Genomic DNA, 16,391 nt, shown 5'->3' on the forward strand with positions numbered 1-16,391 from the left:
GAAAAACAAGGCAGATTAAACACCCATTGCAAAAGCAGTTAGTATTCAGCAAAGCGTTACTTGTGTACAGAGTGCACAAGAACTTGGCACCACAATATCTACATTCATTTTTGCTTACCCGAGCCTCATGCCGATACGGCTCGAACAAGAACATTTTACCACGCACCCGCATTGATATGTTCAAAACAAGTTTTTGCATTTTCAGGTGCATCCCTATGGAACTCACTCCCCGTATACATACACACGAGCAGTTCTCTACCTACTTTCAAGTCAAACCTCCATAATTATCTTCAATTCTTCCAACCATATATGACTCAGATATGGAAGCGACCGCTGGCAGTAACAATGAGGGCATTTATACTTGTTGAATCCGTTGTCATTGTTTCTCCTTGTTCTTGTTTTGCTCTTGTTCTTATTCTGTCCTATTTTCTTTACATTCACTTTGTTTTGTTTTACTTGTGTGTATTTCTTTCATTTTCTTCTAATTTGTGTGCATGCATGAATATATTCATTTAATTTCATTTCATTTCATCATGGTGGTGACAATTGCTGTTGTGTAAGTGATATTAGTGATGGTAGTAGTAATTTTAGTATTAATTACGACTGTCTGCATGGTTTGATGATAACAACAATGTGGCTTCAGTTATCCGGTTGTCGATACTGATGACATATTTCTCTTCCCCCTCTCTCTCTCTCTCTCTCTCTCTCTCTCTCTCTCTCTCTCTCTCTCTCTCTTATCCATTTGTCAATCTGTGTGTGTGTGTGTGTGTTCTTTATTATATTCCTTCTGTATGACTTGTTTCTGTTTTGTTTTTTTCTTCTCTCTTTCTCCCCTGTCCATTAAATATATATGTGTTATTGTAACTAATGTAGATTTGCGAGAACAGTTTGGAAGAATGGGCCATGCCTAAAATGTTAATCCTTGAATAGAAAAAAAAAATGTTTGAGTTCTGAGTCGTCTCTCTCTACTCTGTCACACACGCGCGCGCACACACACACATACACACATACACATTCTCCTCCTCCCTTCTCTTACCAACAAACCCTTCCCCTATGTCGCCCCCCACTCCCCCACACCCCATCCATCGCACCCACCCACTGCCCCCCGCCCCCCACTTCCGGATCCCTCCCGCCCCCCCCCTCCTCCCCCCTCAACCCACGCCGCCTCCCCCACCCGCTCAAAAACCCTCCTCTCCTTCCCTCTCTGCTTCCACCCCCATCCCACTGCCATCACAACCCTTCATTTCAAAGCTTTAATTCCCCCACCCCCCCCCCACCCCCCCCCCCCACCTCCCCAATAAGAATATTTAAGATGCTATGGTATCAAGGCTGCGTGGTCACTTATATTAATAAAACATTCCTAGTGTCTGAGAGAGAGAGAGAGACGCTTTTGACACTTTTATGCCATTGGCCATGAGGTCCCTATGACATGGGTAAATGCATCAACATACTTTCAATTTATAACAAACCATTACAACAAACGAATGAAATGGCGAAAACAAAATTGATAATGAAACAAAAGAGGGAGAGAGAGAGAGAGGGGGGGGGGGCTGTGTAGGCGAAACGGGATTAGCGAGTTAGCGAAACGGGACAGTACAAAGAGTAAAACTATCAAAATGCCGTTGAGGGTGTCGTGGCGGCACGATCAAAAAGCCTTGTAGGCGAAACGGGAACAGGCGATTCGAACCTTGCACCCACTGGTATGTATATTCTATTTTTAGATCAGTGCCTTGCACCCCATCCCCACACCACCCCACCCCACCTACTAACCACACGTGGGCATACTCATGGGCAGAGGAAAGAGAGAGAGGAGAGATAGGGAGGAAGGGGGGTGGGTATGAAGGTGACAAGTGCTGTGCATACTGTTTAAGTGCTACCGGTACCTTAGCCAAAGTAGCCTGCTTAACATGTAATGTTTGGTTGGACTCATTAGACTTGTGATTAGCGTTGCTCCGTCTTTGCTGACAAGTCCATGTCCCTGTTGCGTTTACAATAGGAAATGAGGAGGGAAACATTAGAGCAGTTTGAGTATGTGTGTGTGTGTGTATGCGCGCGCGCGTGTGTGTGAAAAAGGGAGAGGGAGAGAGAGAGAACAGTTGGCAAGATTGGGGGGAAATGAAAACGGTTGGAGAGAGAGGGGAGGCGGGGGTTGAGGGAGGGAAGAAGAAAGGCAGCGATAAAGAAAGAGAGGGAGGAAGACACACACGCGCGCGCGCACACACGCGCGCACCATGTGCATCACTCGTACTGTGCGTGGTTGAATAGCAGATCACTTGCAATGTCCCATGCTTGCTATTGTCTGCCCTGTTTGTTCACATGGGTCTAATGGCCTGTAAAAACTGAACAAATGTGTTGTTGGTTTTTTTATTTGTATTTTGTATTTGTACACACACACACACACACACACACACACACACACACACACACACACACACACACACACACACACACACACACACACGGGAGTTGGCGATGGGGGGGGGGTGGAGGGGCCGCGGAAGAACAGACAGGTAGATAGGCATACAGACAGACGTGGGTGGAGGGGGTAGGAAAAAGAAAAGAACAGTTAGAGGGGCAGAGAGAGGGGTTGTTTGGGAGGAGGGATGGGGAGGGGGACATGCTGCCAGTCATGATCACTCACCGTGGCCAATTTTCATACAGCAAGGGTGGTCAGTGGACTCGCTCTATGTGTGTGTGTGTGTGTGTGTGTCTGCGTGCGTGTTTGTGACTGTGTGTGTGAATGTGTGCGTGCGTTTGTGTTTTAATAAGGCAAACCAGTCATCCCGGCAGGTGTCATTGTATGTGTGTGTGTGTGTGTGTAATTGTGACTGTGCGTGTGACTGTGTGCGTGCGTTTGTGTTTTAATAAGGCGAACTAGTCATTCCGGCAGGTGTCATTGTGTGTGTGTGTGTGCGTGCGTGCGTGCGTGTTTGTGACTGTGTGCGTGCGTTTGTGTTGTAATAAGACAAACTGGTCATTCCTGTAGACGTCAGTGTGCTTGCGTGTGTGTGCTTGCGTGTGTGCGTGCGTGCGTGTGTGTTTTATTAAGGCAAAGTGGTCTTGCAGGCAGACGGAGTCAGTTGAGTGGACTATATGTTTTAGGAGTGTTGTGCTGTGCAGAAGAGGCCGAGTGTGTGTGTGTGTGTGTTAAGGCTGTAGTTGTTCAAGAGGAGATTTCGTTGACTTGCTTGTCAGTGTGGTGTTTACCCTGCGTTGGTGGTGGTAGTAAAGTGTTGTGTGTTTGCTCTCTTAAACATATTGATTCCGAAGTCCTTTTTTAAAAATTTTGTTGTTGTTTTGTTGTTGTTTTTATTAAGAAATAGTGTATTTGAATTTCACTTTCGAACCCACGTCTGATTTTTTGTCTTTTTCTTTTCTTTTTTTTCCTTTTTTTTTAATAAATAAAAATGTCATAATATTGTGTTTTGACACTCACTGACAACGATCGAATCCTGGATATAATTATCAATTAAATCTTTTGATGCCACTAAACATGAAGAAGAAGAAGATCAAATAACGAAGACATCAACTCCTGGTTTGTTTGTTTTTAAGTAATGGTTAACGAAGATTCAAAACCAATATCGACACCACCGCCGCCGCCAGCGATTAAGAGCAAGATGACCAGTAATGCGATAGAAGAGGAGAAGCCACCCCACCTCCCACCCATCCTCTACCCCCACTAGTCCTCCGCCCTCCCGCCACTAATCCCACCAGCCCTACTACCCCTTTTTTGTGTACGGATCACCACCGGGACCCTGATACCATTTCCCAGATCGTCAGTTGTTTGGGAATTGGGATGTTGCAATACTGGACACCAGTATATCTGGAATAAAGTTTAGAGGTCACATAACCTTTTCGGGGCCACACCTGAGGAGTGAAGTCATCATACCCACTGTACGTGTTTAGGGCTCGGTATAATAATCGATCGGGGACTTATATCCTTTCCTTCCCCGGCCGTTTTAATTAATTAACCTTCCGTGATCAAAGAAAAAGCCGTCCAGATACCCAATCATGGACTCGATATACGTCCGTGGTACCAATTCACAGCTGGATTGCCAGTGCGGGGGGGAGGGGGGGGGGGGAGAGAATCGGAAGAAAGTGCCAAATTCCACCACCAGCACCCCCCACCCATACCCTCACCCCTACACTTCCCATGCAGAAACAGGTCTTCGAACCCCCGATCATTCGGATGAAACGATAAACCGAGGTCCGTGTTTTTGTAGCATGAGATTGTCGTTCGTAAAAGAACCTACGACAATACAACAAGAGAGAGAGAGAGACTAAAGTCTGACTGAATGACGCAGGAAATTAATGATGAAGAGCCTGAAGGCAGCTTTTAGTTTTGGTCAGTCGGCTCTACCCAGGTAGGCAACCTATTGTGCAAATGACTCCGTGTTTGTAAAGCGCTTTGAGCTTGGTCTCCGACCCGAGCACAGGCGCTAGCTGTATGACTATGAGTTGTCCATAACAGTCACTGGTGAACACTGAACACTGACTGAATCAGAAGTCCAATGCAAGTGCGAATCTGTCACGGATCTCCGCCATTTTGATTTTTCATTTTAAGCAACTATACACAAAGCAGCTATGGCACAGACGTTCGCGGCGTGTCTAGAAGTCTCCAACATGTTCACTGTGATAGTGCCGTTAGGACGACGGAGACGTCGACGGAAGATCATACGGGTATGGTATCGTGTAAGACTATAAATATATATATATATATATATATATATATATATATGGTGTGTGTGTGTGTGTGTGTGTGTAGTGTCGTGTAGTGTAGTGTAGTGTGTGTGTGTGTGTGTGTGTCATCCTCTCTTTCTGTCTGTCTCTCTCTTCTTCTCTCCTCCTTCTCTGTGTGTGCGAATCTGTCACGGATCTCCGCCATTTTGATTTTTCATATTATAATTATTATTTATTTATTTATTTATTTACTTATTCATGTACGCTTATAGTTGACTTCATCAAGTTTTTGCGCCTCATACATATTATTAGTAGTGATAGTAGTTGTTTGTTTTTTTTGTTTTGTTTTGTTTTTTTAATCTATTATTTATTCACCTTTTTTTTCTTTTCTTTTTTTAAATCTATTATTTATTCACCTTTTTTTTTTCTCAAGGCCTGACTAAGAGCGTTGGGTTACGCTGCTGGTCAGGCATCTGCTTGGCAGATGTGGTGTAGCGTATAAAAATTTGTCCGAACGCAGTGACGCCTCCTTGAGCTACTGAAACTGAAACTCTGCGTCTGTGTGTGTGTGTGTGTGTGTGTGTGTGTGTGTGTGTGTGTGTGTGTGTGTGTGTGTTTGATTGCATATTAGCATGCGCATGTCTGTCTGTCTCTCTGTCCGCGTGTAGATGAAAGAGAGAAATAGGGCGCGCGCGTGTTCGTGTGTGTGTGTGTGAGAGGGCTTATGTGTGAGAGAACGTTGATAGTGATGGCGTTATGACCTGCGTTAATGTTCACGTGTATGTACGTTGACTGATCACTTCAGGAGAGAACAGAGGGACAGATTTATTGCTGTCTAAAATTACAACACGGGAGAGATTTAGTAGCGTTTATACTCAGAGTCACTTCAAGTTCAAGTTTATCCCGTCACTTCAAGCTTTGTGTGTGCGGATGCGTGTATGCCAGCATATGTGTGTGTTTATGCGTGTGTTTGTATGTATGCGTGTGTGTGCGCGCGCACGCGCGCGTGCGCTCGAGTGTGTGTGTTCGATGAGTAATAGTTATACTCCGATGAATACCTGAACGATGTAGGGTAGACTTAGTTTCTCTCTTTTCTGCTTAAAACGAAGCAGAATAGTGACATCTGAATCAAGTATCAGTGCATTTCACTCACGGATTTAAGGTAGTCAGCACGTTAGCACAAAAGTGAAAACAAAAATAAACAAATTATTTCCCATTTCAGTAGATTAAACAATCCTCAGCTGGATTCCCCACCCTTACCCCACTCTCGACATCAATATAAAAAAAAGTGATATACTATTTTTGTGACTTTCCTTCGACATCAGTATATAAAAGTGATAAACAATTTGTGTGTCTGTAATTTGATAATCAGATAAATATTGTCTTTAAAATGCATGTAAAAACTAATCTTTCTTCTTCTTTTTTTTAATGTCTCAAACTTCACAATAGCGACAAATGACACGGGTCAAGGTTGAAGGCCCTTTTACGGCCATCCGGGCAGTGAATCACTATCCACTGTGGCTAGGGCTCCTTGTAGGAAGGCGGGACCTAATCCTTTCCTTCCGCCGTTTTAATCATCCTCAGTCGAAGTCGGGGTACCCATTCACCTAGGTGGAGTAAAGAGAATCCGAATAAAGTGTCCCTCCCCCCCGCTCCCCCGCTCCCACGTTTCGACTATACGTGTCATTTTCTGTAAAACATTGTATATTGATAGCGAAAATAATATCTGTTTCGAAGGGTAAAAAAGGATTGTTAATGTGTATTTGTTTGTTTGCGTGTGTGGGCTTCTGCTTCTTCTTCTTCTTCTTCATCTCCTTCTTCTTTTTTTTCTTTTATTTTTACATGACTTTTGTCAAATGTATGGTGTGTGTGTAACAGATGTTCATGTATAATGTTTCAGTGCCCCTAGGAAGCACAAGAAATACACTTCTTGCCTTGCCTTACCTTGCCTTGCTTTGCCTTGCCTTGCCTTGCCTTGCAGAAAGATTCCCCCTAAATGTATGAAAATGGGGTTCTGTTCCTTCGCCTTAATTAACTGCTCGGCCACGACCCACTGTCTCCACAGACAGCTGACCTAATAATACTTTATGAACACATGTAGTGCGTAATGTGGTAGTTGGTGGCTTTGGTACCTCATACGTCAGCCCCCTCCCTTCCCCACCCCCCTTCCCCAGCCCCGACCCCAACTGGTGTGTGTGTAGCAGTTGTAGTCTTCAACTTCCACTTTAACTCTCTCCATACGAACGGCGAAAGAGACGAACAGCGTTTCACCCCAATTACCACCATCAAAATATTGCAAGTGGAAGGCTCTTATACTGAAGAGGTGAATGTTGACAAAGAATACCACAATTCTGACGACGGAAGCTAAAGGTTGGGTCATTGAGACACCCACTGGACATCCGAGGGGTCTGTGTAGAGGAGAAGAGAGGACTGGCCGTACTGAGTGAGTTAAAGAGCAGAAGGAGAGGATGGCCTTCCATTGTCGAGCCCTGGTCACAGTGAATGTGAACTCCCTGTTCGTATGGCCGTAAGACCGGGACGTTTGGTATTGCATTGTTTTGTAGAGGAGAAGAGAGGACTGGCCGTACTGAGTTAAGTGATATTAGACGCAAGGAAAAAAAAAAAAGAGGGGTTGGGGGTCAGTGGGGGAGAAATCAGCAATCCAATCAGTTCATACAACAACGAACAGAACGTTTAGCGTAAGAACCATTTTGACTAAATTATTAGCGCCACTAGCCATCGACAATTTCCTAATCCTTCTCTCCTAGGCAGGAGAAAGAAAATTGTCCAGGAAATAATTTTGGAGTGGGTATGGAAAAACAGAACCAAAAAGAACGAACGAAAAAGAAATAGGGAGGGGGGAGGGAGGGGGTGCATTCTAGCCCAAACTACTTCTCGTATAGGCGACACAGGGACACAGGCAGCTGCGCGCGGAGAGATAATGATTTAATAGCTTGGCTGACGTCTTGTATAGTCTCCACTCGCTTGGCAACCGAGGTTATGATTGAGTATTGACCATGATTAACAACATGCCGTTTCCTCTAACACTCCGTCCCCCTTCCCACTCCCCCTATCACCCCACCCCACCCCACCCCCACTTCAGCCTATCCTCCACCACTTACCACAACGACAACCCCTCACGCCCACACACACACACACACACACACACACACACATGCAAACCCTTCTGCTCTCCCCTTTCGCCAACTACTATTGCCTTGTGGATTCCTCGAGCTTCTGTTGCTAACGGATTTAGCCGGGTGAAAACCCTACTGCAGAGAAAAAAAAAAAAAAAAAAAAACAGTAGGAGTATTATCTTCCTGTGAACAAAAAACAAAAAAACACTCCCCTCTGCCATGAAGAAAATGACAAAGCTCTTTTCAGACGAACACTCCCAAGGGAAAGGTAAAAAAATGTATATAAAAAAAAAAATGTCTGCCAGAAAAGGTGACTCAGTCCTGAAGTGGCGACCACCCTGGAGGCGCGGGTTCGAACCTGCTGAGGACCAGGAAAACAGAAAAAAGGAAAAGGCGGCAATACAAGGACATCCAGGAGTCATGACCTGGGTGCGGCCCGGCCTCTTTAGATTGTAAGGAGTTCAGGGCCGAAACACTTGACTGAGGGGGGCTTCTTCTCTGAAGACCTTGTACTGTCCAGCTCTCCCAAGAGTTTTTTATCACCAAGGGAAAAGCAGAAGAAGAAAAAATCCACTGGAGTTGATAGTTTTATTTGTCGCGCATTATAATTCATGACATGGTGAAAACACTGGGGGTATGGGAATGTGATGGGGAGGGGAGCGAGGGGGGTGGGTGGCGAATCGGCTGGGCTTGCTTTTCTACTTACATTTTACTTTATTTATTCATTTATTTATGTGTTTATGTATTCATTCATTCACTCATTCAGTTATACGCAAGCAGAAGATCAAATACGCATGTTAAAGATCCTGTAATCCATGTCAGTGTTCGGTTGGTTATGGAAACAAGAACATATTACCCAGCATGCACATCCCCGAAAACGGGGTATGGCTGCCTACATGGTGGGGTAAAAAAAACGGTCATACACGTAAAAGCCCGCTCGTAACGATACGAGTGAACGTGGGAGTTGCAGCCCACGAACGAAGAAGAAGAAGAAGATTAATTCAGTTATTTATTTATTCATTTCTATGTTTCGAGGGAAGGAAGGACAACGTTCTGTCTGTCTCCTTTTTTGTCTGTCCGTCTCTACCTGTCTGTGCCTCTATTTGTCTGTCTGTCTGCCTGTGTGTTGATGTGTGTGTGTGTGTGTGTGTGTGTGTGTGTGTGTGTGTGTGTGTGTGTGTGTGTGCTTTGCTTGTTTTCTTGTTTCGTGTTCACAATAATTTCATTTTAATCATTCATGTGTAGACTTTATATGTGTCTGAGTGTAAAATTCCTTGCGTGGTGTTACTAATCTTGCTCTCCGGAGTTTTGTGATCCTAGCATTAGCGATGGTATTTCCCTCAGATTTACTTTTGCAGTTTTCTTATGCATGTAGTGAGTATAAATTGAGACAAATGCATGCATGTGTGCCTTTCGGTTAAAACAACGGCAGATATGTAAGTCGGCCAGAGTGCTGATATCTCTATCGTTGGACAATACAGATTCATCCATTCATTCATTCATTCAAATGAAGAAAAAGGATCCGCCCTGCTCAAACGGTTCATACAACAGAGTGATCAAAGCAACTTAGATGAAAAAAAAAGAAATATGCTGAGGAGTTATACCAAAAGCTTATGCAGACTGGACCTGATGATGACTTGACAATAGATGATCTAAACGAAGCAATAGCTGAATGCAAGAAAAAAAATCAGCTCTTGGCCCAGACAAAGTTCACTACTTGGACATCAAGGAGCTATCGGAAGAAGACAGAAGCAAACTTTTCAGTCTGCATCAAAACAGTTTCCACAATAGACATGTGCCGGAGGACTGGACACACAGCTTCTTAAAACCCATACCAAAACCAGGAAAGGACCATCGTCAGGTAAGCGGCTACCGAATCCTAAACATGCAAAACATTGCTGAAAAGTTCATGGAACGCATAATAGCCAGGAAACTTGCAAGGGATCTTGAACAGAGGCACATTCTCCCTTCAAATCAAGGTGGTTACAGAACAGGTAAGTCCGCATGGGAAAATGCGGCTGCTTTCGCATATGAGTATATGAAGGATTTCAAAGAAAAGAAGAAACACTAGCAGTAGCAATCGACCTTGAAGATGCCTACAATAAAGTCCAGTTTGCGCACCTCATGGAGCTGTTACTAAAGTACGGAGTAAGTTTGACACTGGCAAGATGGATAGCAGCAGCGCTTCAAGAAAGAACCGTCGTCCTACGCCTCGAAGATTGGATGTGTGCACCTTCTAAACTATCCATGGGATTGCCACAAGGGTCTCTGCTCTCTCCTGTCCTCTACAACGTCTACACGATAGGCATTGCAGACTTACACAACAATGGAATAGCTCGGGTGCTTACTCTTGCGGATGATGGCCTGGTCTTCAAAACTTCGAAAGATGCTCAAGAAAGAGCTAAAGCTGTCCAGAAACAACTGAACAATATCGCTCAATGGTGCAAGGACATAGGATTTTCCATCAATCCAGCGAAAGCCCAAACGCTGCTGTGCACCCTCAACAACAAAACCGCGAGCAAATCACCACCACCTGTGTCATTCGAGGGAATTCAGATCGAGAAAAACGAATGCCTACGCTATCTAGAAATACAGTTCGACAGGATACTGACCTTCAGAAAACATGCGGAAAATACTGTTCTGAAATGCAAAAAGGGTCTTTCAGTCTTAAAGGCAATGGCAACCAAAGGTATCGAACAACGCCACCTCTTCCTGCTATATCAATCACTCGTTCTCAGTGTGATCGACTACGGACTTGGGCTAACAACACCGTCTCAAAGTAGCCTCTTTAAATTAGAAAGAGTTCAAAATGAAGCTATGAGGCTGATTCTTGGAACAACAAAAGACACACGGAAACCATGCGACACCTGCTTGACTTTCCTTCAGTGCAGGCCAGAAATAAGTTAGAACAGGTTAAGACCTACTTCCGAGCATTAGAAAACCCTCAAAACCTAGTCAAGGAACCATATGGCAGCCGTCTAGAACGGGGAAGATCATGGATGGGGCAAGCAGAAGACACAATCCAAATAGTATGCCGACTACAAGACCTAAAAGAAACAAAAGAATGGAAGGAAAATCCCGAAAACCTCAATCATCTATTCAACACAGCCATTTCACCCACTCTAGGAAGACATTGTCGGGAATGGCCAGAGGGCAAAACTGATGCAGAAGTGAAGCAACTCATAGAAGAAAACAGTGAAGAAGAGGACATCATCATATACACACATGGGTCAGTCACAAAAGACCAATCCGGTTGGGGATTCACTGCGAAACAAAATGGAAAAACAATTAGGGAAGAGAATGCTGCCTACAAAGTCACAACTTCCACCCTAACGATGGAAGTTGAAGCTGTGACATATGCTCTCCAGTGGCTATCATCTATCCATATGCCTGAAAACCAACATGCCATGATTCTAACGGACTCAATGAACCTCATACAGGAAATTGAACGTGGAATGGGAAGCCCAGAGTGCCATGAGGCAATGCGCAACTTTCAGATTAAAAAACTTACATGGTCATACTGTCCGGGACATGCAGGTGTTAATGGAAATGAGCAAGCTGACAGACTTGCTGGTAACGCAACAACAACAAGCGGCCTACATCTAGGAAAATCGGAAATCCTCAGAAAAGTCAAAGAATAGCAAAAAGAACAGGTACAAGGCCATCACACCATCGATCGCCTCAAATAAATAAAGGTGGAGAGAGGGAGCGGTCGTAAGTCTAGCATGAAAGGTAGAGCACGATGCTATGCAAATCAAACGAATGTTGGCATCATTTCTAAACCAACATTGCGCAAATTTCTTCAAAACGGAACAGAGCTCTGTGCACGTGCGTGTACGCGCGCGCGCGCGCGTGTGTGCGTGTGTATGAGGATGAGGTATATGTGTGTATGCATGTCTGTACTGTGGGACAACGGAACATTGGAACGTGCGGGTGGGGATATATATATTTGTATGTGTGGGTGCGGGTGAGGGATATGGGCGTATGTGTGTGTACTTGTATAAGTAAGTGTGTGTGTGTGCGTGTGTGTGTGTGTGTGTGTGTGAACAGAATGGAATAGAACAGATTTTATTGTCATGAAACATTAAGGTTTATAAGACACAAGTGCAGTGTGTGTGTGTGTGTGCGCGCGCGCGCGCGCCATGGAAGCTGCGATACATGGCCTAGGAATGAGTGTGTGGAGGAGGGGGGGGGGCGGGCGTGCAGGGTAATTTGGGAGATGGTGTGTGTGTGTGTGTGTGTGTCGGGGCTCGTGTACGTTTATGTGTATTTGTTTGTGCTTTCATATCTGTAAAACTGCATGTTTGTTGCATATCTGTTATGCATGTGTGTGTATGTGTGAATGTATGTTTGCATGTTTTACGTTTATTTGCTTATTTATCATCATTATTGTCCTTTTTTATTCTTTTTTTCATGATTATTATTTTTATCATTACTGATTATTGTTAACATCATTATTATTCTTATTATCTTCTTCCTTTTTTTCCTTTTTTTTTCTTTTTTTTTTTTTTCTCGAGGCCTGGCGAAGCGCGTTGTGTTACGCTGCTGGTCAGGCATCTGCTTGACAGATGTCGTGTAGCGTATATGGATTTGTCCGAACGCAGTGACGCAACCTTGAGCTACTGATACTGATTCTCATTCATTCTCTCTCTCTCTCTCTCTCTCTCTCTCTCTCTCTCTCTCTCCCATACGTCAACCCCCCCCCCCCCCCCCCCCACCCACCCTCGCTCCCCCCGCCTTTCACTCATTCGCGTACACAATAAACTCCCACCCAACGAAAGAATACCAAAAAGGGACATAACCTAATTCTTTTGACCCACAGAAGTTTCCCAAGCCGACGAGTCAAGCAGCAGTGCTTCCCCCTGAACTGACGACCACAACAGCGACAACTACGACGACGAAAGTACCGCAGACCAACAACAACACTGGCAGCAACATCAGCAACAACAGCCACTGGAACAGTCAGCTGCAGAGTGTTCGAGTTCCCTTTCGAGTTCGTCGGTGGTTCCCACTCAGTCGCGAGTGCCTGCCAGAACCTACCGTGCTGAATTACCGGCCGCCTGGTAGCAGGTAATATATATATATATATATATCACAATAGATTTTTATCACAACAGATTTCTCTGTGTGAAATTCGGACTGCTGTCCCCAGGGAGAGCGCGTCGCTACACTACAGCACCAACCTTTTTTTTTCTTTTATTTGTTCTTCTTTTTTTTGTATTTTTTCCTGCGTGCAGTTTTATTTGTTTTTTCCTCTCGAAGTGGATTTTGCCAGGAACAACCCTTTTGTTGCCGTGGGTTCTTTTACGTGCGCTACGTGCATGCTGCACAACAGGACCTCGGTTTATCTTCTCATCCGAAGGACTAGCGTCCAGACCACCACTCAAGGTCTAGTGGAGGGGGAGAAAATATCGGCGGCTGAGCCTTGATTCGAACCAGCGCGCTCAGATTCTCCCGCTTCCTAGGCGGACGCGTTACCTCTAGGCTATCACTCCACTGAGATATATATATATATATGGTTTGGGTGGTGAACTGAAAGAGTATATCCCCGGCGTCAGTATTGTACGGATTTCCGTCAATGTAAGTTCATTTATGTGTGTGTCTGCGTGTCCGTGGTAAACTTAAATATTGCTATTTTCTCTGGAACCACTTTGTCTGCCAATACCTCTGTGTGTGTGTGTGTGTGTGTGTGTGTGTGTGTGTGCGTGTTGGAAATGCGTGCATGTGTTGGATTGTCTTTTTTCGGTCTTTTTTTTTTTTTAACTTTTTTACATAAACATGAACATCGGTTATAGAAAGTAGGGGCACCTTGCAATGGTCGGCTGGTCGTGTACATTCTGTGTGTGTGTGTGTGTGTGTGTGTGTGTGTTTTGGATTTTTTTTTTTTTTAACAAAGATATGAATATCGGTTATTAAAAAAAAGATAATGCTAATAATAAAAACACAGGGGCATCCTGCTATGGCCGGCTAGTCCTCATGTACGCTCTGTGTGTGTTTGTGTGTGTGTGTGTGTGTTGGATTTTTTTTTTTTTTTTTTTTTTTTTTTTTTTTTTTTTTTTTACCAAGACATGAACATTGGTTATAAAAAGCAGGGGCACAATACGATGGTCGGTTCGTTTCATGCACGCTGTATTTGTTTGTTGGTTGGTGTTTTTTTGTTGTTGTTGTTGTTGTTTTTGTTGGGTTTTTTTTTGGGGGGGGGGGGGGGGCGTTGGGGTCAAGAGCCCTGAGGTCAATAATGATAACGAGAGCGATTCCTGGTTGAAAAGTTTACTCTATTGCAAAAATCACCTCCATCGCCCCAGTCTGTTATGATGACGATGTTGATGGTGATGATAGTAAGATGATAGTATCAACCTCTCTCTGTCTTTCTCTCTCCCCGCGTCTCTCTGTCTCCGTTGTCTCCCTCATGCCTGTGCATGCTCACTCACACACACACACACACACACACACACACACACACACACACACACCTACACAACCCCCTCTCTCCCCAACACACACACACACGCACACCTACACAACACACACACACACACACACACACCCGCACGCACGCACGCACACCTACACAACACACACACACACACACACACACACACACACATATACAACCTGTAATGATAATTACTGACATACACGTTTTCATCACAGGCCACCGCCAGCCCCAGCGACTACCACCAACACCACCACCACCACCACCATCATCACCACCCGTGGTAGCTCTCAAGCCCAGCGGGCACAACAACAACAACAACAACAACAACAGCGACAGCGACCACATTCCACCCCAGCCCACAGGGTTAGTGCCCGAGGCAGTCGCCACCAGATGAAGAACAACGCTGGCAAAAGCTCCGAACGCGCAGCAGAAGAGAGAAGACCGCTGCCCCCCGATGACCCCCTAATCCATGTCACGCGGCTGAGAAACACCCCTCAGGAGGACGGGAACTTCGACACCCTCAGTCCTCAGCTGATCTCGCAGCTTCTGTACGAGGCCAACCACCATCAACACCTGCCCATGCGTGCGTCTTACGAAGATTCAGCTTTGACGAAGGCTGCTGCTACTTCAGTGGAGAAGAAGGACCGACACCAAGACTTCAAAGTCAACTTCAACCTCAACGACGACCAGAGCACGACCAGCGGTGTGGAAAGCGATGGCGAGGTCGACGAAGAAGAAGTAGAAGACGTTTCCAACGTCAACCAGGTGGAGAAGGAGGAGGACGGCGACGATGACAACGGCAGTGAAATGTGTGACGAAGCTGACGACAGTTCAGATTCAGATTCGGAGAATGACGGAGGTTTCGAACCCTCCCTGGAAGACCTCCGACGGCAGATGCCGAACCCTGGGAGCCTGTTCCCCTTACCTCCAGAACAGCTGGACGAGTCCAACGGCGGGGTCGTCCTCGCGGAGGACAAAGCAAACCTGCAGCAGCAACTGCAGTTGGATTTTTTCGACACGAGGAAAAGTGTCCCGCCGCTGTACAAGTTCAAACAACCCTTGCCCGACTTTCTTCACAAGCTGGATCTCCGACGATGTGCGCGGGAGAAAAGCAGCTGGCGGGATGTGGTGGTGGAAGGGAGTTCGTGCAACGCCATGGAGGCTCTTCCCCCTCCTCTTCAGGCGCTGGTGGACCGACTGGTGGAGCTGGAGAGGATGCAGATGGTGACGGAGGACTGGGAGGCCAAGAAAGGAAGTCGCGGTCGGTCCCGGAGAAGCGCCGAGAAGACCTCGACGAGCAACAGCAATTACTCCGGCAGCCGAGGCGGCGGCGGCGCCAGCGGGCGGCAGAGAGAGAGACGCCCTGTGTGTCCCTGCCCTCCTCAACTGGTGGGTAGTGGTGATGGTGGTTGCCCAGACGACTGCCACCCCCTGGAGACCCAACCGTCCTCGGTCCCTCGATGCCCCCGATGCTGCAGAGAGTCGTGGTGTTGCTCCGGGAACTGTGGGCAGGACCCTCGCTCTCAGCAGCAGCGGATCCGCCGTGACGGTCACAACCACCACCAGGACTTCGGTGACAGCGCCGCCACCTTGACTGTTGCTGCCGCTGCTGCTGCTGCTGCCAGTTCCCCTTCCTCTCTCGCCTTCAGAGGGTGTCTCTCCAGCCTAAAACGTCCCCGAACCAGACAGACCCAGGCAGGGCAGCCGCTTCAGACCCGGCCCAAATCCTGCGCCGTCTCCAGCGAGAACAGGGTCCTCAGGAGTTCTTCGCACCGACAAAGGGACTTCCGACCCACGTCGGCGTTCAGCGGCCGTGCATCCCTGCTCAGAGACCTGGAGCACTTAGGGCTGGATGCTCAGCAGCAGCAGTCGGTGCCAGCAGCAAACCGACTATCCCGGGGCACACCCAAGAGTCCCTATGGCGTGTGGCAGGAGAAATGTTCCAAACCCAGCGGCAAGGTCTCTGGTAGTGGTGGTGGTGCAGAAATCGTCAGCGGCAAGAAGAAGGTCAAAAACAGCGTGAGAACCTTTCAGACAGCTTCTTGATGACTGGCTGTCCATGGTAATGTTCGACTGTCTTCTGTACTTGATAATCTGATTCTTCTTTGTTTTTTCCACATTTTGATATCTACAGG

The 16,391-nt window shown here is 46.1% G+C and overlaps 1 protein-coding gene across 1 annotated transcript in view; it reads left to right on the plus strand.

Annotated features, from left to right (window-relative positions):
• Nucleotides 1-16,391, plus strand: part of LOC143300270 (uncharacterized) — a 39,799-nt gene extending 23,408 nt beyond the window's left edge. The window contains exons 3-4 of the mRNA XM_076613865.1: nt 12,640-12,887; nt 14,472-16,391. Of these exons, the coding sequence (XP_076469980.1) occupies nt 12,640-12,887; nt 14,472-16,302 (2,079 nt within the window). The 3' untranslated portion in view covers nt 16,303-16,391. The remainder of the gene's footprint in view (nt 1-12,639; nt 12,888-14,471) is intronic.

Source organism: Babylonia areolata, chromosome 26 (genome assembly GCF_041734735.1).
Source record: "Babylonia areolata isolate BAREFJ2019XMU chromosome 26, ASM4173473v1, whole genome shotgun sequence".
NCBI classification, from domain to species: Eukaryota; Metazoa; Mollusca; class Gastropoda; order Neogastropoda; family Buccinidae; genus Babylonia; species Babylonia areolata.